The following is a 24,014-nucleotide window of genomic DNA, read 5'->3' on the forward strand; positions in this document are numbered from 1 at the left end:
GCCTGGTAATTCATTTGTAAGTTTAAATAGTTATACCTCTCAGTCATTGCTCTGAGTCCCTCTGGGTCAGTAGTAACAACTGAAAGATATTACCATCTGCTGGCTTTTTGATGTTCTATGTGAAATGGGTTGGTAGCTTCAGTGTAGTTCTCATCACACAGTCCACCTTCACAACTGGCACTACTAAGTACCCTCAGTCTGAGCAGGGAGACCAAAGACTGATTGTAAACTCACCTACTTGCCTTTATGTATGCCTTTATGTTGTTGTAGCCATGTCAGTTCCAGGATATTAGCGAGACAAGGTGGGTGAGGTAAGATCTTTTATGGGACCAACTTCTGTTGGTGAAAGAGACAAGCTTTCAAGCTTACACAGAATTCTTCTTCAGGTCTCGGAAAAATAATAAAATAAAATAAAAATAATAATTAATAATATTTTTCCAGACCTGAAGAAGAGCGCCGTGTAAGCTCAAAAGCTTGTCTCTCTATCTCCCTTTATACCTGCACAATTGAGATACCACAGCAGAGCAGTGTAGGAATGCCTGTACTGTTAGAATTAAACCTTTTCCGTAGCTAAACAGTGGGCTTCAGTCTTTAGTGCCAGCAATCTGCAAAATTTCCATCTCCAGGAGTTCAAAAATCATGAGTCAGAACCATGAGATTGACCTAAAACTTGATAAAAAGAGAAAAGGAGTACTTGTGGCACCTTAGACACTAACCAATTTATTTGAGCATAAGCTTTCGTGAGCTACAGCTCACTTCATCGGATGCATCTGATGAAGTGAGCTGTAGCTCACGAAAGCTTATGCTCAAATAAATTGGTTAGTCTCTAAGGTGCCACAAGTACTCCTTTTCTTTTTGCAAATACAGACTAACACGGCTGTTACTCTGAAACCGATAAAAAGAGAATAAATTATGGTTTTTGATTTGTGTTCAGCTTTGTGAACTCCCCCCAGCTACCCCGACAATGCACATGTGACAATTACAGGTTGAAAATTCAACCTAGAATGCATACCAAATATGAACACACAAAAATGCAGGCCCTGTGTAACTGCTCCCTATCTCCTCTCCCTCCCATTCCTCTGCTCCCCACTGGCAGGTCACCCAGCAAGTTCCTTCAGCCGCCAGTCCCACTCTATCCCAGCAGGCTCCAGCAGCTTCACATTTTCCCAGTCTCTTAGTCCCCATACCAGGCTCCTGTAGCCCTTGCTCATTCTCAAAAAACTCCTGCAACTTCCCACTCCTATGGTCCCTAATCCCTTAGTAGTCTCCAGTAGCTGCCCTGTCTCGAGACTACAGGGTAGTGGGCTTCTCTGGGCTCTTGTCTTAACCTCCACACTTCCCACACAGATGGAGGATGCCTGCTGCCGAGCTTTGGAAGGTGGGTAGCTTTGCTACTAGTGCCTGTGCTAAGGCTCTGCCCTGCAGAGATGGAGGGACCGGGTACGCTGCCTGCCCACTCTAATGGCCAAAGGTGGAAACTGCAGCAGAGGAAAAATGTTCGTGTGGTCAGTGGATTAGTCGAAGATCTGGGAGACCTGAGCGAACTTGTTATAGATAGTGAGTAATATCAGTTAGAAAATTTATCAAACAGCATGTTAGACCTGCGGTGAAATGTAGCCTCAGAACTGCATACACATTTTAGAAGTAAAACAAAAGGGATTTTTTTTAAATCTTCCAGTACCAGAGTTCAAGTTTCTTCTTTATGTGGTTGATGGCATTAGTTCTTATAGGAGAAATACAGAAACTCTGTAGCCAGAGTAGTTCAGTTCAATCTTTACCTATTTCTAGGTCTTTGTGCAGTTAGTATTAATTATTACTTACATTACTATATAATGCAACTTGATTTGCTGGATAAATATCAGTCTGGATTTCATGTACTTTGTAGTACTGAAATGGAATTGTTAAATATTTATAGTATTTTTCTAAATGTGGCTGAGTCGGGTTTTTTCTTTATTTCCACCTCAGGGCTATTTTTGATTCAAGCATAATATTTATGTGGTTTTTTTAATAAACGTATTTGCAGTCTTTTGTAGGACTGTCTGTATACATCTGCATGTGGTTTAGTTACCATATTTGCATTTGATTGACTGTAGTTTTGACTCAATCATGGAAGAAGTTCAGCTTTGTGATTTACATTTCAGTGGTTATATATTGCTAATGAATTCTATTTTTAAAAAGACAAGTTAGAGTTGCACTTGTAAGCTGATAACTAGCATAGTTATTTGGCACTTCTTATTTGCCAGGTTAGTGCAACCACAGGTTTTTAACTTGTGTGATGTTCCAGGCTGAAAAGTAAAGAACTTTAATAAATTATAATCTAGTTCAATTGAAGTGGTATTAATTGGCCCCAGACATCTCTTGGGTTTGGGTCCTTCTCTGATTAATTTTAATGTGATTTTAACATTTCTTAGTATAACAGTGTTGGGTGTTGCACTGTGGTCAGCTTTAGTCTTTGATAAGTATTTTCTGTTTGAAAACAAGGCCACTTTGCATAATTTTTGTGCTACTGTTTGAGACCCGAGCTTTATGTAGAGATGGCTGCCAACATCGTTGCTGGAGGGTATCCTTTGAACCAACCATTCAGAATGATGTTGCTTTTCTAGAAATATAGAAATTCTGTAATCTTCACTAGCAATTAGTGATATTTATGTATTAAATAATTTTAATAATTAGATAGTGCTTGTGATAATTGTGATGATAGTCCTTATTAAAAAAATATCTAAGCAATTAGCCCTTTGATAAATCAAATCCAGTGACGCTACCCCTTTAAAGTCTTTATTAATATGGCTTTTCTGCCACCTAGTGGTTGAACAATGATCCCTTTCTGTATCTATACAAGTAAAACTGCTAATGTTCTGGGACAGTTTTAACTGAAAACTCTACCATCTGACATATACAATGCTGTCAATTTTAATGATAAAGGAAAGAAGGGAATCTCTACTGCACAAGGTAAAAACTGTAATAAAATTTAAAATAAATATACTTAAATGTCTTATACACAACTTCAAGCCATGATTAATTGATGCTCCCAAACTTTACTTGGCACAGCTCTTGTGATAGGGTTCCCCTGAAAACAAGAGGCCCTAAGCCATAGGTCTGTTCTATTCTGAAGGCATTTGGAAGCAGTCTGCAGTGGAGGTGAAATAGCATCTGGGCTTCTCTGACTTGTTCCTATCTGTCCATTGTCCCAGAAGTTTGGAATAGGAGTATGCTAGCAGCACTCTTGCTCTGCCTCCTACATTGGTGTTTGTGTGTCGGGGGGTGGTGGTGCTGTGATCGGGGATGACGTAGAGCCAGTACACAAGCGCTACATCATGCAGAAACTCCTGTTATGCTGGGATAATTCCTCACTTGCTGGATCCATTTGCTTTACAGCTTTCTTGGGTCAGCAGAGCAAGGATGAACCAGGCCTGCAATGAGTCAGAGAAGTAAAGAAGATAAACTATAAGTGAGTAGGAGTTATCTTACAGTTGGAATGTTAATGTTAACATTTGTGGGTACATTCTGTCCCTAGAGTAGGGAGGGGGTGTGAAACCATAAGGACAAATTATCTGCTGCTTCTTGAAGCAGAAAAGGGCTTGTAGTGTGCTGATCACTTACCCTTCCGTGAACCCACAGAGCCTGAGTCCTATGAAGGAAGAAATAATACAGTGATGCAGCCTCTCTCTCCCCATTCACTTTCATTCTGTATTTCCTGAGGTAGCTCTGCCTATTCAGTGCTCCAGGCCTTGTCTATATGCAAAAGTTGAACTGATTCATTTTAGTTAAATAGATGCAACCCCCATGTGTGGACACTCTTATTTTGGTTTTAAACTACCTTATATTATCAATTCATCTTATGTTAGTAAGGAACCTGTGTAAGCTAAATCAATATAAGGCATTCTCTTGAAGCAAAATAAAAGCGTCCACCCAAGGGGGTTGCAACTATGCTAGAAGAAGAAGAATTCTGCGTGGACTCCTCCTGACGGTCGAAATGACAGACTTTACTTCTACATAGAGTGCTTCCGCATACAGTTTTCTTATGAAGACAAAACCCCCCAAAATAGGATCTCCCTCCTAAGGATATGCCATCCCTTAGCTATTTTTTACCAATACAGAAGAACTAGAACACAGCTCTGTGAAGGTATTGATTTTCAAGAAATTGAACTTACAAGAATTAAAGTAATCTAGTCCTCATTGTTCCAGAGAAATAAAAAAAACAACAACTTACCAGATAAGGCAAAAGTGGGGAGAGAGCTAAACAAGGAGGTACAATACAGTCAGTTAAGGCATTCAAGGAAGCGCAAAAGCAGCAAAAACATAGAATACATATAAGCAGACAGCTGGAAATCTAGGTTCCTTTTTCATCTCTTGGGCATTTACTTGCCTCTAATTGTGAAAGGAATGATCAGAATCAGAAATAGATATTGATCACTGTAACTGTTGAGTTTTCAAGCACCATTTCCCTCTCATAGTCTTACAAACATGTTTTCTCTTTTTGTTTGACTACGGAGGCTCCCTTTTTTTTTTCTATTTTCTTCTTTTTCTTTTTTTCCAAGAAGAGAGCTGACACTCCTGTCCAGAATTTGCTGAGGGATCGCTCTGTGTCATTCTTTCAGCATGGAATACAGTGTTGTGATGGCACTTCAGAAAATGTACTGACATTGCTGCATTGTGTGGAACATCTGCCCTTTTCTTTCTAATATAGATCTGACTGCGGTCATTCCAACTGAAAACTGACAAAGGCACGATTATTGTAAACTTATTCCTGTAGTGACTGGGATCCCTTTGAAATTGATCCAGGGACTGTCGTATGTAGAATATGGCTGTTTATGCGCTTTTGTATGTAGGGTGAAGGGAAACAAAAACACTCATTCTCCATGGGCTGTCCTGGTTCCAGAAAAAATTGTGGATTCAATTCAACATCTCATTGAAGTAATCCTTTATCTGCGCCCAAGGTGTTTGGCTGTGCCTATTCCTATTGCCCTCCAAGCCAGCTGTTCTTTAAGGCCCTTCACAACTTTGCCCCTCCTTACTTGTCTGCTCTTATATCTTGTGTCCTTTCCCTGCTTCACCAGTGATGACAGATTTGACCCCTTGCTGGTCTCCTTCTCAAACAAATTATTTTCATTCTATCCCTTATGCATGCAACATTCTCACAAAACTAGTCAATAAAGCCCCAGCCCTCTCCCCATTTAAATCCCTCCCCAAGACTTACTTTTACCATGATGGCTACAGGAAATTGCCAGATGATAATGACTAGGTAGATGCCAGTGGGGATTGCTTATATTTATTTATAAAACATTTTAAAACTCATGTATATGATTTGGAACATCAAGTTAAGCACATAGCTATCTCCAGGGAATGGGCTGTACACACATTTGCACACATAATGCCAGGCATGTGTGTTTGTACAGGATCCTGAGCCTGGTGATTAGAATATTCACCAAGGATGTGGGAGACACAGTTCCCATGTTCCAGTGATGATGTAATTATTTATTTACAGTGCAGCAATTTCAACAGGAGAGACTGAGGGAGCACTGCATCAGAATATCCCATAGTCCAGTGATTAGAGTACACACCTGAGAGGTGGCAGATCCCTCTTCAAATCCCTTCTCCTGCTCAGGCACAGGGAGGACTTGAATGTGGGGTCTCCCACATCTCAGATGAGTACCCTACCCACTGCACTAAAAGTTATAAGGGAGGTTCTCCTCCTCCTCCACACACCCGGTTGGCATCTTCCACTAGCTAGCTTAGACAGATCCCTGTCTAGCATGATTTTGTGAATCATATTCCAAGGTGCCGGTCTCTCCCCATGCATTGCATAGGGAAACTAAGCGCCTAACTCAGGGTTTGTGAATTCCAGTGATTTTCTAGTCACCTAAACGTTAGGTGCTGTGACACTCATCATTGCAATGCCTAACTCCTTTTGTGCATCCTTGCCTCTGTGACTGTCTTCAAGACTTGTTGGGATCTGTTTGCGTTTGATGGCTTGGCCTCGTTTTTTGCATTTCTTTTTTGGCTCGGCTTTTATTTTTGATGACAGATTGGCCTGTTCTTTCATGGCCATTGGAGGCAGTTCTCTGTTTTGTCATCATTACCCTATCCTGTGTAAGAGGGCCAGTGATACGATAAGCACCATACAAATAAAAGCAAACCTCTGATTTTTATAAAAGACAAGTTGCGCTAGTTAATGGTGTTAAATGAGGACATTGCAATTACATGCAGTGGATATATAGTATTCCTTCTAGAGATGATTTAACCTTTTATTAGTTCAAAACCCTAATGAGGCCTACAAAATAATAAAACCTCAAAGCAGTATGTTGATGTCAGACACAGCAGGAGGATTGACAAGAATACCTAGTAGCAAGGACTTTGTATAAGACACTTTAATGTTGAGCGTAAACTTCTAAATGTTCCAGTGGAGTCTGGGATTCTCATTTAAACAAGCTAGATGATTTCAGAATAATATATGTGACAAAGTTCCTGCTCTACCTTGGTGGGTCTTGCGCTTATTGGCGGATTTGCTTGCCTTGGAGCTTCACGGCAGCCCTCAGCTTGGCCGCTTTTCTGAATTCACAGTCCAGGTCAGCTCCTCCTGTGTCTGACCAGGAGTTGGGAAGATTTGGGGGGAACCCGGGCCCACCCTCTACTCCGGGTTCCAGCCCAGGGCCCTGTGGAATGCAGCTGTCTAGAGTGCCTCCTGGAACAGCTGTGTGACAGCTACAACTCCCTGAGCTACTTCCCCATGGCCTCCTCCCAACACCTTCTTTATCCTCACCATAGGACCTTCCTCCTGGTGTCTGATAATGCTTGTACACCTCAGTCCTCCAACAGTCCACGTTCTCACTCTCAGCTCCTAGTGCTTCTTGCTCCCAGCTCCTCACATGCACGCCACAAAATGAAGTGAGCTCTCTTTTAAAACCCAGGTGCCCTGATTAGTCTACCTTAATTGATTCTAGCAGCTTCTTGATTTGCTGCAGGTGTTCTAATCAGCCTGTCTTAATTGTCTCCATAAGGTTCCTGATTGTTCTGGAACCTTCCCTGTTACCTTACCAGGGAAAAGGGACCTACTTAGCCTGGGGCTAATATATCTGCCTTCTATTACTCTCCTATAGCCATCTGGTGTGACCCTGTCACATATAGCAGAACTTTGTGTTGTGTAATATATAACATTAGCAGCATGTGGAAATATAAATTTGTACATCAAGATTAAAATCAATCTGCACGTACACAGTTTTCATTTCTAATCAAAGTTACAGTAGATTTTTATAATCAGCCTTGCACTTATGACAAACTTCAACGTATCATATTGTCACTTGATTAATATGCGCATATCCTGTCTTCAATAAAAAATATATATGAAGCCTAATATCCCTCCAAGTAGACTGGTGGTCTAAGTAGCATTATATTCTACAAGACAAGTCAACTTCAGAAATCGTTCTTGCACTCTAACCTGGGGTAACAGGGACTGAGCAGTCAATCCCTGTGGAGGCAGAGTCACGGTATAGTGACTCATCTGGATGTTTAGGCAGCAATACTCATTAGATCCAAAGCCTCGTATTCAGATCTCTTTTATCAGCTAGAGCAGGAGTGGCCAACCTGGGGCTCTGGAGCTGCATGGGGCTCTTCAGAGGTTAATATGCGGCTCCTGGCATAGGCGATTACTCTGAGGCTGGAGCTACAGATGCTAACTTTCCAGTGTGCTGTGGGGTGCTCTCTGCTCAACCCCCTGCTCTGCCCCAGGTCCTGCCACCACTCCACCCCTTACCCAAGGCCCCTGGCCCTTCCCCCGAGCCTGCCATACCTTCACTCCTCCCTCCTCCTCACCAGAGCCTCCTGCACACTGCAAAATAGCTGGGGAGAGAGGGAGAGGCACTGATTGGTGGGGCTGCCGGTGGGCGGGTGGCACTCGGGGCTGGATGGGGGTAGCAGATGGGGGGGCTGCTGACATACTACTGTGGCTCTTCGGCAATGTTCATTGGTAAATTCTGGCTGCTTCTCAGGCTCAGGTTGGCCAATCCGGAGCTAGAGAGTCATTATGACATGAGTTTGCGGGGAAGGTAGAACAGGAAAAAAGAAGTGTTTTTTTGTTTTTTATTCTGTTTTTATTGTAAATTATTAGGATATATATAGCTGATGCACCACCAGTGAAAACATTTGTGTGAGATACTCAGCAATACTTCAAATTAAGTTACTGTAGTGTAGTAAATGTTGTGTGGCTGATGTAAATTCTAATTGCATTGTTTGTCATAGTTGTGTGCGTTACTATTTTCAAGCTATTTGAAAATTTCCTGCTAATAACTGTTGTATAAGTCAACTCATCTCTAATTTAAATAAGGAAGTGAACTTGGATTACTTAATGTTTTCACAGAAGAATAGGGTTAAAATGTACACGATTCTCACTGAATTAAATGAATTTTATGGAAATGAAAAATATGCTGCAATTTTTCTATGTTTTAGATGGGATTTGCATAGATCTTTGAGATCAGATAATGAGGCAAGTTTCTGTTACCTTCTTGAACATTCTGCTGTACTGTAAGACTCTTCCTGTCCCCACTCCCACCCTGAGCATGACAACTTTTGCCAATGGGCCTTGCAATATTATATTTTATTTTCAAAGAAAGTTAAAAATAAATTATCTGCCTCAGAACCAAGTAACCAAGAAGCTCACTCATTAGTCCTCTGGGCAATTTGCAAACATTACAAAAAATGCTGAATCTTCACATATTCTCTGAAGATTTATCCCTCTAATCCTATTTGAATACTTCCCCATATATTTACCTCCATGCCAATTAGAGTGGCATATGATGTACCTGTGTATAGTTATCTGTATATACCTTTTCCTACCTATTACTTAAAAAAAAAGAGTTGACAGTTTGCAAATAAGTGCTATATTTGTTAAGGACAACACTTTGGGCAGAAGATGTTGTCCTCATTGGGAACAATTTGCTTCTGTTTGTAAATTTAGTGGGCAAAAGAAAGGCTGGCAGAGGAGCCTGTCGTAACGTCTTGACAAATCCACTCCAAGTAAGGTAGGGTCTAAAGTTCTTCCTTAGCATGAAACACTATTTTCAACTCCTTTTCCCTGTCAAAGAAACATCTCAAACTACAATATTTTGTTACTATGTGAGTTTTATTTTAGATGCTGCTGCTCATTCAGAGTTCTGTTCGCTTTTGTCTTCATCGTGGTGGCCACCTGAGTCTAAAATATTTGGTTAAAGTTACCAGCAGTTAAATGGGTAAATAGAGTGCACAGGTGGGTTGGAGGGGTCTGTAGTATAATACTAACACTGGTAACATATTCAGTATGTACATATTTCTGTAATTATGCTGTGCATTTTTGCATTCATTATTTGTAAGGCAGTTTTAAAAAGGATTTTCAAAACTCCACTGACCAGTTGCTCCTGAATAATAGTGGGCTGCTGGGGCTGTGCAAACGGCTTGGCTTTAATTATTATTTCCTGGCAGTATTTGCCTTTTCACAATATAAAATTACAAGACGATATAAAAATAATACATCTTTTCATCACAGGAACTCTTCAACACAGTCATGTGCAATTTCAGTATTTTAATGCTTTGAGATTTAAGCTTCAGGTTCATTTTTAAAGTGCAAATTCTGCTGGGAGCAAGTTTCCAGAGTTTTCTTAGAATATCATGTTCTGTACAAAAGATTAAGCTCTTGATTTTGCTCCTCAGGAGGGTCTGTATTTTACATGAGCAATGCTCTTTCCCCCCTTCCTATGAGAGAGCCCATCCAATGGTTGATAAGGATACTCCAGTTTCTCTTACTGTGGCTGTAGTTAATGGGATGCCACATTCAGCTCTGAATTCATCTTTACAGCTCACACTGAGAGATAGGCCCAGTTCCATTTTCACAAATGCTTTTCTCGTTTTCCATTTTCTTCTTTTCATCCTCATCAAGTTGGACTTCAGTCTCAACTGGATCCACATAGGTGTAAAAATAAGCCATTATGGAAAATATAATGCAAACTGCCATCAGTAAAGCAGCAAACAACACGTATTCTGCCCACTGTAAAGAAACAAATGTTAACATTATTTATCTATAGGCATTTCTATGGTTAATAATGATATTTTATTGTAAACAAGCAGACATTCCTGAATTGGTTCAAAAGATAGTTAGATAGATTAGATAAAATCATTATCTATCTATCTATCTTCACACACACACGCACACACAAAGAATTATGATGTGGTTTTAGAAGGGACTAGGTACCCAAATTAATGCACTTTGGACTTTTGAGATATGTCCAGCTATCTCATGTACATCTAAAAATAAACCAAAGTTTAAAGTCTGGGCATGCTGAGAAGGCTCTGCAGTCTGTTCCAGGTGATGCTGTGGAGTTATTGATTGACTGCCGATGAATCTCTATACATTTCTCTTTGTCTAGAAGGACTGGGACCATGATATTTACCCTAGTGCAATGGTTTTCAACCTCTTTTCATTTGCAGACCCTTAAAAATTATGAATGGAGGTGCGGACCCCTTTGGAAATCTTAGACATAGTCTGTGGACCCCCAGGGTCCGTGGACCACAGGTTGAAAACTACTGCCCTATTGGGAGCTAAATAGGCATTATCGTATTCCCACTGAAGTCTATGGCAAAGCTTCTACTGATTGCAGTGAGTGCAACTTGAACCCTCACATTCACTCAACCTTTCTGTTCTGTGTTTGTACAGCACCTAGCACAATAGGACACTGGTCATGACTAAGTCTCCTAGGCACTACAGTCATACAAATATATAACAAATTAATTAAATAAATAAGTACTCAAGAGGGGAAAACCTTAATTAATCATGTTTTGTTTTCGTGCTGCTCAGCCTAGCAGGGGTCAGGAATGTCATAAAAGCCCACTTCTAAGAAGGGGGTCATTTTCCCTCCCTGAACTGAAGCCTTCTCATTAAAGAGTGGCACTGATACTTTCTGAAGGGATCCTGCCTAATCCTGTTTGGCCAGAAGAACAGTGACTCTGATGCCAGGTGCCGAAGGTAGAGGTTTTTAAATAATGGGAGGGCACTCTGCGGACCTCACCTGTGGATAGGAGAGGAACCCTGGTGGGTAGAAATTAAAAACATGTTTTTCATGGGCTGCCCTTTTATTCTCCCATTAGCCCAGCTGTGCTTCTACCATTTGCCGGAGTAGTCTCCCCCTCCTCCTGGTCACTGTAGTAATTTCTCTGTTAGGGACCTGCACTGAGGATGGAAGAATCCCATGCACTGCTACAGGCTGGGGACCGACTGGCTAAGAGGCAATTCTACAGAAAAGGACCTGGGGATTACAGTGGATGAGAAGCTGGATATGAGTCAGCAGTGTGTCCTTGTTGCCAAGAAGGCTAAGAGCATATTGGGCTGCATTAACAGGAGCATTGCCAGCATATCGAGGGAAGTGATTATTCCCCTCTATTCGGCACTGGTGAGGCAACATCTGGAGTATTGCGTCCAGTTTTGGGCCCCCCCCACTACAGAAAGGATGTGGACAAATTGGAGAGAGTCCAGCGGAGGGCAACGAAAATGATTAGGGAGCTGGGTTTATTTAGTCTGCAGAAGAGAAGAGTGAGGGGGGATTTGATAGCAGCCTTCAACTACCTGAAGGGGGAGTTCCAAAGACGATGGAGCTAGGCTGTTCTCAGTGGTGGCAGATGACAGAACAAGAAGCAATCGTCTCAAGTTGCAGTAGGGGAGGTCTAGGTTCGATATTAGGAAAAACTATTTCACTAGGAGGGTGGTCAAGCACTGGAATTGGTTACCTAGGGAGGTGGTGGAATCTCCATCCTTAGAGGTTTTTAGGCCCGGCTTGACAAAACCCTAGCTGGGATGATTTAGCTGGTGTTGGTCCTGCTTTGAGCAGGGCGTTGGACTAGATGACCACCTGAGGTCTCTTTCAACCCTAATCTTCTATGATTTGCAACTTTCAAAAGGGCTGAACTAGCCTCTTTCATGAACAGTGCAGAAATTAGGAGTAGAAAAAGCTTGGGGGACAAACCATCCCGATGAGTCGAAAGAATAGTAAATATGGCAGGCGACCAGCTTGGCTTAATGGTGAAATCCTAGCGGATCTTAAACATAAAAAAGAAGCTTACAAGAAGTGGAAGGTTGGACATATGACCAGGGAAGAGTATAAAAATATTGCTCGGGCATGTAGGAATGATATCAGGAGGGCCAAATCGCACCTGGAGCTGCAGCTAGCAAGAGATGTCAAGAGTAACAACAAGGGTTTCTTCAGGTATGTTGGCAACCAGAAGAAAGCCAAGGAAAGTGTGGGCCCCTTACTGAATGAGGGAGGCAACTAGTGACAGAGGATGTGGAAAAAGCTAATGTACTCAATGCTTTTTTTGCCTCTGTCTTCACTAACAAGGTCAGCTCCCAGACTGCAGCGCTGGGCATCACAAAATGGGGAAGAGATGGCCAGCCCTCTGTGGAGATAGAGGTGGTTAGGGACTATTTAGAAAAGCTGGACGTGCACAAGTCCATGGGGCCGGACGAGTTGCATCCGAGAGTGCTGAAGGAATTGGCGGCTGTGATTGCAGAGCAATTGGCCATTATCTTTGAAAACTCGTGGCGAACGGTGGAAGTCCCGGATGACTGGAAAAAGGCTAATGTAGTGCCAATCTTTAAAAAAGGGAAGAAGGAGGATCCTGGGAACTACAGGCCAGTCAGCCTCACCTCAGTCCCTGGAAAAATCATGGAGCAGGTCCTCAAACAATCAATCCTGAAGCACTTGCATGAGAGGAAAGTGATGAGGAACAGCCAGCATGGATTCACCAAGGGAAGGTCATGCCTGACTAATCTAATCGCCTTTTATGATGAGATTACTGGTTCTGTGGATGAAGGGAAAGCAGTGGATGTATTGTTTCTTGACTTTAGCAAAGCTTTTGAAACGGTCTCCCACAGTATTCTTGTCAGCAAGTTAAGGAAGTATGGGCTGGATGAATGCACTATAAGGTGGGTAGAAAGCTGGCTAGATTGTCGGGCTCAACGGGTAGTGATCAATGGCTCCATGTCTAGTTGGCAGCCAGTGTCAAGTGGAGTGCCCCAGGGGTCGGTCCTGGGGCCGGTTTTGTTCAATATCTTCATAAATGATCTGGAGGATGGTGTAGATTGCACTCTCAGCAAATTTGCGGATGATACTAAACTGGGAGGAGTGGTAGATACGCTGGAGGGGAGGGATAGGATACAGAAGGACCTAGACAAATTAGAGGATTGGGCCAAAAGAAATCTGATGAGGTTCAATAAGGATAAGTGCAGGGTCCTGCACTTAGGACGGAAGAATCCAATGCACCGCTACAGACTAGGAGCCGAATGGCTAGGCAGCAGTTCTGCGGAAAAGGACCTAGGGGTGACAGTGGATGAGAAGCTGGATATGAGTCAGCAGTGTGCCCTTGTTGCCAAGAAGGCCAATGGCATTTTGGGATGTATAAGTAGGGGCATAGCGAGCAGATCGAGGGACGTGATCGTTCCCCTCTATTCGACATTGGTGAGGCCTCATCTGGAGTACTGTGTCCAGTTTTGGGCCCCACACTACAAGAAGGATGTGGATAAATTGGAGAGAGTCCAGCGAAGGGCAACAAAAATGATTAGGGGTCTAGAACACATGACTTATGAGGAGAGGCTGAGGGAGCTGGGATTGTTTAGTCTGCAGAAGAGAAGAATGAGGGGGGATTTGATAGCTGCTTTCAACTACCTGAAAGGGGGTTCCAAAGAGGATGGCTCTAGACTGTTCTCAATGGTAGCAGATGACAGAACGAGGAGTAATGGTCTCAAGTTGCAGTGGGGGAGGTTTAGATTGGATATTAGGAAAAACTTTTTCACTATGAGGGTGGTGAAACACTGGAATGCGTTACCTAGGGAGGTGGTAGAATCTCCTTCCTTAGAGGTTTTTAAGGTCAGGCTTGACAAAGCCCTGGCTGGGATGATTTAACTGGGAATTGGTCCTGCTTCGAGCAGGGGGTTGGACTAGATGACCTTCTGGGGTCCCTTCCAACCCTGATATTCTATGATTCTATGACACAGCTGGCAGGAACTCCTAATAAGATTTTTTTTTTTCAAGAAGAGTTGTTTTAAAATGAATCTTGGAAGAACTAGAGAGTTCCAGCAGAATCTTAAGAAGGTGCTCCAAACTCCAAGCCACCAACCATCTCTGTCTCATATACAGTAGTAAGGAAAGCGACTATTCATAGTATGTGACCCAGGATATGGAACTCAGAACTGCACCTTAATATTGCACCCAGAAAACCTGGTCGCTGTATACTGTATAGTATACACATCAGACTTTATCTAAATAGGTCACAGCAGCTTGTGTGATAATGTTAGTTACCCAATTATCTTAGTGTTCTTCATATGGTCTAGTGAGGCCTTTACGTCTGAACTGAGGTCACTCAGTTGTAAATGGTAATTCTGCCTGGCTGACTGTGGGTTTCAATGACTCTCCTCCAGCTAGTGGTTTGTTTTTTAAAAAAAAAAAATCACATGCTCTTGTCTTGTTATAACTGCAAATTCACCATAGTAACGAAGTGATGCAAAAAGAAGTTTATGAGGCTTATCTATGATTGTTCTCCCCGTACCATAGCTGTATAGTATACTGATACTGAAGTGATATAGTAAGCAATAAGAATACAGTATACCACTACAGTTTTGTGCTAACGTCTATTTACCTGCTCACTGAGTTTTGATGCCCCAGCCACAATAAGAACGATGATGTTACCAATAGCTACAGTCAGCAGCCAGCCCGCCTGAAGCACCGATTTCATGTTGGAAGGTGCCTACAGAAACAAGATATTTAATTGAATTGCTTTGCATTTTAACACATCTTATAAAAGTAGATTATGTAGGTTCATGTTCGATCTTTAAAGTTTAGCTGATTCCTAACATTAACCTCAAATGCTGTTGGTTTTTTATTTAAAGAATTGTGGGAAGGGCAGGGAAAGATTGTGGAAGCAGTAAATTTCCAGTATTGCTTACAATACAGCACATATTGTGTACAATGAGTGATTAACAAGCATATTTTACATATGACTCAAACTCACTGGGTACAAAATTGTTGCTGAAATCAGAGTTCACAATAACAAATCAAATCAGGTACTTATAAGGTACCCATCACAACAGTATATGAGCACAACATGTTATAGTACGTATACTATTCATCAGAATGAAAGGAAATGGACATTAAAAAAAGCACTCGTGGCTAATATGTGAGACAAATTGGAGTGTCTTAAAAATAAGGGGAGAGAAATTATTTAAGGTGATACAAAGAGGTACACAATTAAACTGATGCAAAAAGCTCTTATTTCAGTTTAAATCAAATTTGTTTTGATTTAGCTTAAATTGACGAGGGACACTTTGAAGCTAAAACAAAATAAACCACTCTGAAATAAGAGTGTCCACACAGGAGTTTAAAAAGCAATTTAAATTAAACCAGCACAACATGTATAGACAAGTTCTCAGTATCTATTCATTCTGTTTTTAGCTTTTCCCCACCCAGAGTTGGCTCCATAACAAGAAGCAGTACACCCCTGGTGCCAAGAGTTTCCATTGGCAGGCACTTCGTATGGTGGAGTGACCTGAAGACTAGTAGTCAGATCATCAGCTACTGTAAATCAAATAGCTCTGATGAAATCAACACAGAAGTCATTGAAAAATGCCAGTTTACACTAACAAAAAATCTGGCAACTGTTTTAATTCACATAGATGGCGGTGTTGATTTTTTTTTTTTTAATGATAGTCTAACTGTTTTTCTGTTTGCTTGGTAAGACCATTACATTCATCAGTAAAAGGTAAAGACACATCTCAGGAATACTAATGTAATTGGCAGAAATCTCCTACCTGAGAATAGGAAAATGCCAGTCCAGTGACAGAGAAGACTACTTCACCACATGTCATAATGAAGTATTGAGGGAGCTGCCAAGCCATGTGAACTGTATTGGGTTGGATATCTTCAACATATTTGAGTGCTAGTGTGTTGTTGTTACACTGAAATTATAATAATGAAAATGGTACATTAGAAAACAATAATGAAAATGCTGCATGTTTTCTAAAGATAAAAATATGCTATGAGATTTTCATCAGGGAGTAACCCTCCCAGCTATGTTAAAATAAATCAACAGTGCATAGAGAATTTTAAATTAGTGATAATTTTGTGACTGAATCCATATTAAGACCTTTAAGCCCTGGGTATCTGACCAGGCTCCAGGTTTTTAAGTCTGTTAGGCAGAAACTAGAACCCCTATATGATTCACCATATGCATTTTGATTCAGAATGCAACCCATTACATCCATTATTATTTTTATAGTTTATTAAAACTACATTAAGATAAAATATTCTAATATATGAGATAAGTCCATGTAGTTATTTTATATTTCATCAATAGCAAGTAGGTAATTTGTTCAATGGGAAAAATTAAAAAGTAGTGTAACACAAAAGTTATTCTGCATCTTCTAGCAGCATTGACAACTTACCTCTTGAATTACAATAGTGTATGCACTGCCATATCCAAATGATATTGACTGATTTTTGCAAGTCAGTGAATTGTCTGCAAAAACAACAATCTCTTTTCTGAAAAACAAATAAGTTAATCTAGATAACTCTGGAATTAATTATACTTACATAATAATACTATGAATTCCATGTACTTTTTCGGAGGACAAAGAATATTTTTTTCCTGGAAGTCTTTGGATTAAGGTAAAGCAAAATACTTACACGCCTCTTATAAATGATGTATAATTGGTGGCAGAAAAATTCTTCACATCTCCAAGATGAGTACCACCCATTGTGATGTTGATGGTTGAAGCCAAATTGTTTATAAATCTTTACAAAACAAAAAGAATACAATACTTGCTTATAAAACAAGACAACATAAGCAAAACTTACACAAAGCTAACATTCTTTACATTATATATTGGCAATGCAACAGATATTTGAAATCATTTTATTCCCCCATCTCATTTGAATAGATTTTGATAATTTTTAAATGACATTTTCTCTTCTCTTTAAAAATGCGTAGCTAATGCAAGAAGCAAAACAGAATCCATCTCCCTCTCCAGATGAATCAATAAGCTAAAACCTGTTTTTTTCAGTAACAAATGAAGATTCAGGTTGAAGATGCACAGGAAGCAGAAACAAGATATTGACTGTAAAGATACCATATTAACACTCAGCTGAAGTGAAGTAAAGCAAATGTTTATTAACAATACCTGATTTGATTTTTTCCATCTTCTGACTTTGATGTAAGGCCATCAAGCAGCTGGTGGAAAAGACAATTATCATGAATAAAATATTTGTGTTGGTATCTTTGACATGCTATGATGTGCACTATTATGTACCAATATCCACGGTCTCTTACTTCAGAATAAGCTTCCAACGGTAGATCCATACGCAGAGTTAGGCCAGTGTCTAACTACTACTTTTGGTGCCTAAATAGGCAAGTTAAATCCTCATAACCTGAGTTGCCATCTAACTCTGTAAGCAACTAAATTTCCACTGGTAAAGTCCCCATGGCACTTTCTGCTGGTGGGCACGTGCTAAGACACCTTAATCTTAATGTTCAGCTCACACCTCAGCCCCAATAGGATCCCCGACATATCTCACCTGTGGGGCCTGATCTGGTAGGCATTCTCTGAGGTTGTCCACCAGGTTGGACCCCAAGCAAAACAGAAGAGGAGGTGATTCCAGTGCTTCCCTTACACTTAATAAAGCAGGATATGGGAGAGACCCAGGTTCAAATCCCCACTATGCCTGCGTTGGAGCAAGGATTGAACACAGGACTCCCACCCCACTGGGCTATACAATATTTTGGGGTGGGCTTTTCTCCTGTTGAAGCCATTCCACTTTGTCTGAAATACTTAAATATTAATTGGGCCAGAGAGAGAGAGAGAGAGAGAGAGTGACAATGACTCTCTAGGGCACTCACTTATGAGACCTTGGTTCCAATCGCTGCTCCAATGGCTAAGTATTTCATAAAAAGTGGAAAAGCTTCAAGAAAAGAGTATAGTCTATAGCTCAGTGGTTGGGGCACTCACATGGAACATATGAGAGTTACGTTCAGTTCCCTGCTCCAGCTCAAGCAGAGAGGGAGAATTGAACCCCGGGCTTCAACATTCTGGATGAGTGGTCTAACTACTGGGTTTAAAGGTGGCACTACTGACTCCTAATTTTTGTTTATTTATTTTGTGAAAAAGGACTGGCTTAAGCACTTAAATCGAGGAGATGGTTCATGGCTGTGAATCCCTAGCAGAGGATGCCTCCTGCTAGTCCAGAGATGGGCACCTACCTCTGGCATTTCCTATTGACTAGCTTGGGCAACCCACCCAGCCACTCCAATCAGCTTGCATACTTTTGTGAACCCCTTTCTTGGGTCTTACTTTCCCTATGCACTGGATAGGGACATGTGCTGCTTAATTCAGGGCTGTGGATTCCATGAGGTGGCAGGATACCTCAGTGCTAGGTGCTGTAACATGGAGGCCTGGTCAATACTGAAAATTTAGATCAACATAGCTATGTCACTCAGGAGTGTGAAAAATTCACATCCCTGCCTGCCGTAGCTATGCCGATCTAACCCCCCGGGTAGATGTGAGCAAGTCAACAGAAGAATGTTTCTATCAACCTCGCTACCACTGCTCAAGGAGATAGATTATCTACACCAGTGGAAAAACCCATGCCATCACTGTAGGAAGCATCTAAACTACGGTGTTACAGCAGCATAGCTACAGCATCGTAGCTGTGCTGCAATAGCACCCATAGTGTGGACCTGGCCTAAATATAAGTCCCTTTTGCGGACCTGCCCCCAAGTCTCATATTTAGAGTTTTGTTAATACATGTGATTGTTGTGAAGCATGAAACTAAGACCATCCATTTAAAATGATTTATGTTTATCCAGAAATGTTTAAACTATATATTAAATGACATGTTTCCTTGCTGCTTACACATTGATATAACATAAGGTATAGGTATACAACAATACATATCATCTTCCCACCTCTCTCTCTGTGGTTCCCCCTAGTTCCATAGTACTTTTTCTCCCGGAAAGGAGGAGTCACACAGAGCTGGCCTTTTCAACTTCACTTGAAATTAAACACTCTCCATTTAAGCAGATTGGAAGCTAAGAGATTGGTATATTAACTAGGAATTAAACAAGCTTACCAATTCAGTTTGGATGCCACCTGTATTTTTTAGTAAGAGAGTATGACGTTCTTTTCCCGGAAAATTAAGAGGCTGATTTAAGGTTTGATTTCCATAGGCTATATTCATTCTTGTTAAGCTAGTAGTGTCAAATGTCATATAGTTTGTCTATAAAAAAAAAAGAAAGAACATTTGCCATGTATATTCACATAACTGTGACTCTGTCTATGCATTTATCAGGATCCTGCTGATTCAAGAGTTCTGAAATTTATTAGGTATGTTGCACATGGTCTCTGGTACTTCATACATGTCTCATAAATCCCACTTTAGATTTTTGTTCAGTTTTCTGCATCTAAAAACCACTGTAATCATTTTGTCCATAAATGGTTTTGGTTCATTTCTTTCTTCACACAGACCTCTCCACCCCCACACAATCCCATTTTCGGTTGAGACCCCCGCATTTACAATATTATGACATTTCAGATTTAAATATCTGAAGCCATTAAATTTATGATTTTTAAAATCCAATGACAATGAATTGACCAAAATGGATTGTGAATTTGGTAGGGCCCTACTCATAGAGTGTGGGAAAGGTAGTATCTCTGCATTGCTAAACCTCCATGAGAACTGGTATTGGTTAACATCCTTGTTGAAAGTCTCAGCAGACAATCCAAAGACTGAATGGTATGGAGGTTGCACTATCCTTGAATGCTTCCTCCAGAACAAGGTCGAGGCACATTGGCACTGGAAAATCCTACATTGCCTCTGTTAGTGCTGTACCTGTACCATGGTTAAACAGAGGACTTCACTCCTCTGTATCAATTTAACATCTGGTGGGAGCAACAAATTTACTTAGAAATAGAGAGAAAATTATCAGCACTTCCACGTACTGCTGTGAATGAAATTCTTGGTACTCTGAAGTCGTGTGAAGGAAGAAATGAACCAAGTATGTGAATTCCTATACTGGGGGGGCTAGTGTCGGGGATATTGTGCTGCTGCCTTCAGAGCTGGGCAGCCAGAAGGCAGCTGCTGGCCGGGCACCCAGCTCTGAAGGCAGCACCACCTCCAACAGTAGAGCAAAAGGAAGGATGGCAATACCATACCATGCCACACGCATGGTGGTTCCCGGAAATGAGTCTGACCCAGCCTTGGGAGTGGCCCATGCAGAGGAAGAAGAAGTCCTGTCTTTCCCTAGCCCCTCCAGGACTAGCAGCAGGAGCCCAGTGCTTAGAAATTAAAGTATCCTTGTGCAGGCTTTGTGTGTGTGTGTGGGGGGGGGAGGTTGACCATGGCACCCCCCAACCATGGGGTCCTGCACAATAGCTCACTCGCCCACCTTTAAGGCCAGCCCTGGCCCCCCCAAAGTGACAACCCACCCATACCATGCCACCTCACGTCTGCACTGCTTCTGGCATCGCTGCTTCCTTCAGAGCTAGGCTCCTGGCCAGCAGCCACTGCTCTCCGGCCGCCCAACTCTGTGAAATGTGGTCTCCCCTGCAATAGCCAGATTTCACAGGGGAGACCAAATTTCATGGCCTGTGACATGTTTTTCATGGCTGTGAATTTGATAGGGCCCTAACTATGAGTATGTAAAGTACAATGGGCCCTGACTTCAGTTAAAGTCTCACAGTGCTACTGTAATATAAATTAATAATAGTAATGCATATGGATATTTGTCAGCTAGAACTGTACTGAGAGGACAAACTAATTTCACAAAGACCAACCATTAGCCATCAGATGGTAATAACTTTTATTCACCACAGACTTATCCTGAACTGGATTTGAACTGACACTCAACAGGTAGAAGATTCTCCATCCCACTGCTAAACCCTAAAATCACCCAGTCCCTCCAGAAGTATTATTTCATAGATATCACTCCTATATAAGTGAAAAAATGACCTAAGTTAGGGATGTGGAGTGTGTTCCCCTTTTTGCAGGAAAGAAATAGAATGTTTGATGACAAGAGCAAGATGGCCTGAAAACATAAACTAAATTCTGATAACTCTCACCAGCTTCTCATGCTAATAAACTTTTTTGGTCATTTGTTTAGCAGGAAAGCAGAGCTAATAGCAGATGACATCAAAAGGCTGAGGTGTTTAGTATCTATTTGGCTTCAGTCGTCACTAAAAAAGTTAATGGTGATCAGATATTTAACACAATTAATGTTACCATCAGGGAAGGAATACAAGTCAAAATAGGGAAAGAATATTTAGATAAGTTAGAGGTATTCAAGTCACCAGGGCCTGATGAAATTCAGCCTAAGGTACTTAAGGAACTAGCTGAAGCAATTTCAGAACCATTAGCCAGTATCTTGGAGAACTCATGGAGGATGATGGGTGAGGTCCCAGAGGACTGGAGAAGGCAAAATATAGTATCTATCATTAAAAAGGGGACCAGGGCTGCATGGAGGTTTTTGGGAGCCCAGGGCAAAATCTGAAACTGAGGCCCCCACCCTTCCAAAAAATTTGCAGCCACAGAAATCATTAAACCAACAGTGCAAAAACACTGAAGGGAGGCCAGTGTGGGAAGGGGAGTTGGAGAGCAAGCCTGTCCTGCACTCACTCTGTAGCAGCAGCTCCTGTCTCATGGGGCTGGGCTCAGCTCCCTGCATCAAGCATTGCAATCTGAAGCATGGCACTGCAGCACCACTCACGTTTGGCCCAGCCAACCCCCTGTCATGAGGGAGGAGTGGCTGGGCATAAACTGAGTGGCACTGTGACCCAGTGCACCAAGTTGCAAAACCACGTGGTTTGGGGGGCCCCTCTCCAACAGAGGGCTTAGGGCAAACTGGTTCTTTTGCCTGCCCTTACATGGGCGGCCCTTAAGGGGAACAAAGAAAACACAGGGAATTATAGACCAGTCAGCCTAACGTCAATACTTGGAAAGATACTGGGACAAATTATTAAAAATCAATTTGTAACCAACTAGAGGATAATAGGGTAATAAGTAATAGCCAATATAGATTTGTCAAAACCAAATCATCTCAAACCAACCGAATTTCCTTATTTGACAGGTTTACTGGTCTAGTAGATAGGTGAGAAGCAGTAGATGTGATATATCTTCATTTCAGTGAGGCTTCTGACATGGTCCCATATGATATTCTCATAAGCAAGCTAGGAAAATGTGGTTTAGATGAAATTACTATAAGGTGGCTTCAAAACTGCTACAAAGACCACACTGAAGAGTAGTTATCAATGTTTTGCTGTCAAACTAGGAAGGTGTAGCTAGTGGGTAAGAAAGCTGTTGTCAAATTGGAGAGTCCAGATGACACAACAAAAATTATTAAAGGTTTAGAAAAGCTGACCTATGAGGAAAGTTTTTTAAAAATGGGCATGTTTGAGCAAAAAAAGACTGAGTGGGGCCCTGAGAACAGTTTTCAAATATGTTAAAGGGTATTATAAAGAGGACAGTGATCAGTTGTTCTCCATGTCCACTGAAGGTAAGACAAAAAGTAATCACCTTAATCTGCAGCAGGGGAGATTTAAGCTAAATATTAGGAAAAACTTTGTAACTATAAGGATAGTTAAGCATTGGAATAGGCTTCCAAGGGAGGTTGAGGAATTCCCATCATTGGTGGTTTTTAAGAACAGGTTGGACAAGGGATGGTCTAGGTTTACTTGGTCCTACCTCAGAGCACGGGGATTCACTAGATGTCCTCTCAAGGTCCCTACTAGCTCTACATTTCTTGGATTCTATATTAAGATATTGTGCCGATATAATATTCCAATGCATTTTACTATGGTAAAGTCTGCAACTTTTCATGTGCTACCTATTGATGGAAGAAAGACTTCCCTATCAGATAAATATATAATTTAGAGATTAGAGTACAAGTGATGAATAATCACTAGAGCTGACCAATTTTTTTTCTAATGAAAAGGGGGTTTATTGTTGTTTTTCATGAAATATTGTCAACTTTGTAGAAATGTTTGTCTTTTTTACAAAATGATTAGTGAGTTTTTTCTCCAACATATTTATTAAAAAGTTATTAAAAACATTGTTGAAATGGTTATCAATTTTTTCATTTATTAAAATGCAGGTTTTCAGTAAACAAAACATATTTTAAAAAAAAACTTGTGAAAAATTTAGAAAATAAGTTTCAATTTTTTTTACCAACTCTAATCATTACTCTTTCTTACCGCCATCAGAGATTCCACAGACACATTTTCAACTCCGGAGCCAAAGTCAACTTTTGCAACATCAGTGCCTAAATTTATTACTTTGATTTGGGATTGCCCTTCTTTAGGAAAATCTGGAAGAGTTTTCTTGATGAAAAAGAGTGAAATAAATTAAACAGTAAGTAATATAATATAATGTATAATCACAATGACCTTGGTACTTATGAAGAAAATTAACATCTGCACGACAAATACCTGTAATTAACACATATGGTGACATGTTTCTGAATGCTTCCTCACCCTTTATACTAGAAAGCCTAAGAAAAGGAACTCCTTTTTCTCAGCAAGACTTCTACAACCCCATACACCTACTATCCATTTTCCTTCTGTGGTTTGCTGTAAACATCAGGACCCTTCGGGACTCAGGGTACAGGCATCAAGGGCTCCTAGGCTTTCTCACAGTCTACAACAGACCATATTTCTGAATTCGCTTTCATCCTATCTTCTGTCCCATTTACAACAGGCGGTGACTAACCAGGGTGTAGCCAAAAGTGGGACCCTCCAGCAGGAAGGTATCTGACCCTCTGTGTTCTGGCCAAAGAGAGAAACCAGGCTCCATTTTCACTTCCCACTTATTCTGACAAGAAGAAGCCACCATATTAGTGGATAAAATGGCCGCTGTACCTGTGTGCATTGAGATTTGGTAGCCATATGCATTTTAATTTCTTTCCCACAAGTACTACCCTACCTAGCTTTTAATGTTATCATCTTTTCAATTGTCTGCATATAT

At 41.1% G+C, this 24,014-nt stretch overlaps 1 protein-coding gene across 1 annotated transcript in view; it reads right to left on the reverse strand.

Moving 5' to 3' along the window:
* Positions 1-9,817: 9,817 nt before the first annotated feature.
* SLC15A1 (solute carrier family 15 member 1) overlaps positions 9,818-24,014 on the reverse strand; it is a 58,422-nt gene continuing 44,225 nt past the window's right edge. Inside the window, exons 17-24 of the mRNA XM_077807103.1 lie at positions 23,246-23,371; positions 19,131-19,277; positions 17,186-17,235; positions 16,692-16,799; positions 16,451-16,547; positions 15,818-15,964; positions 14,650-14,757; positions 9,818-10,012 (exon numbers count right to left, since the gene is read on the reverse strand). Of these exons, the coding sequence (XP_077663229.1) occupies positions 9,818-10,012; positions 14,650-14,757; positions 15,818-15,964; positions 16,451-16,547; positions 16,692-16,799; positions 17,186-17,235; positions 19,131-19,277; positions 23,246-23,371 (978 nt within the window). The remainder of the gene's footprint in view (positions 10,013-14,649; positions 14,758-15,817; positions 15,965-16,450; positions 16,548-16,691; positions 16,800-17,185; positions 17,236-19,130; positions 19,278-23,245; positions 23,372-24,014) is intronic.

This window comes from Eretmochelys imbricata, chromosome 1, assembly GCF_965152235.1.
Source record: "Eretmochelys imbricata isolate rEreImb1 chromosome 1, rEreImb1.hap1, whole genome shotgun sequence".
NCBI classification, from domain to species: domain Eukaryota; kingdom Metazoa; phylum Chordata; order Testudines; family Cheloniidae; genus Eretmochelys; species Eretmochelys imbricata.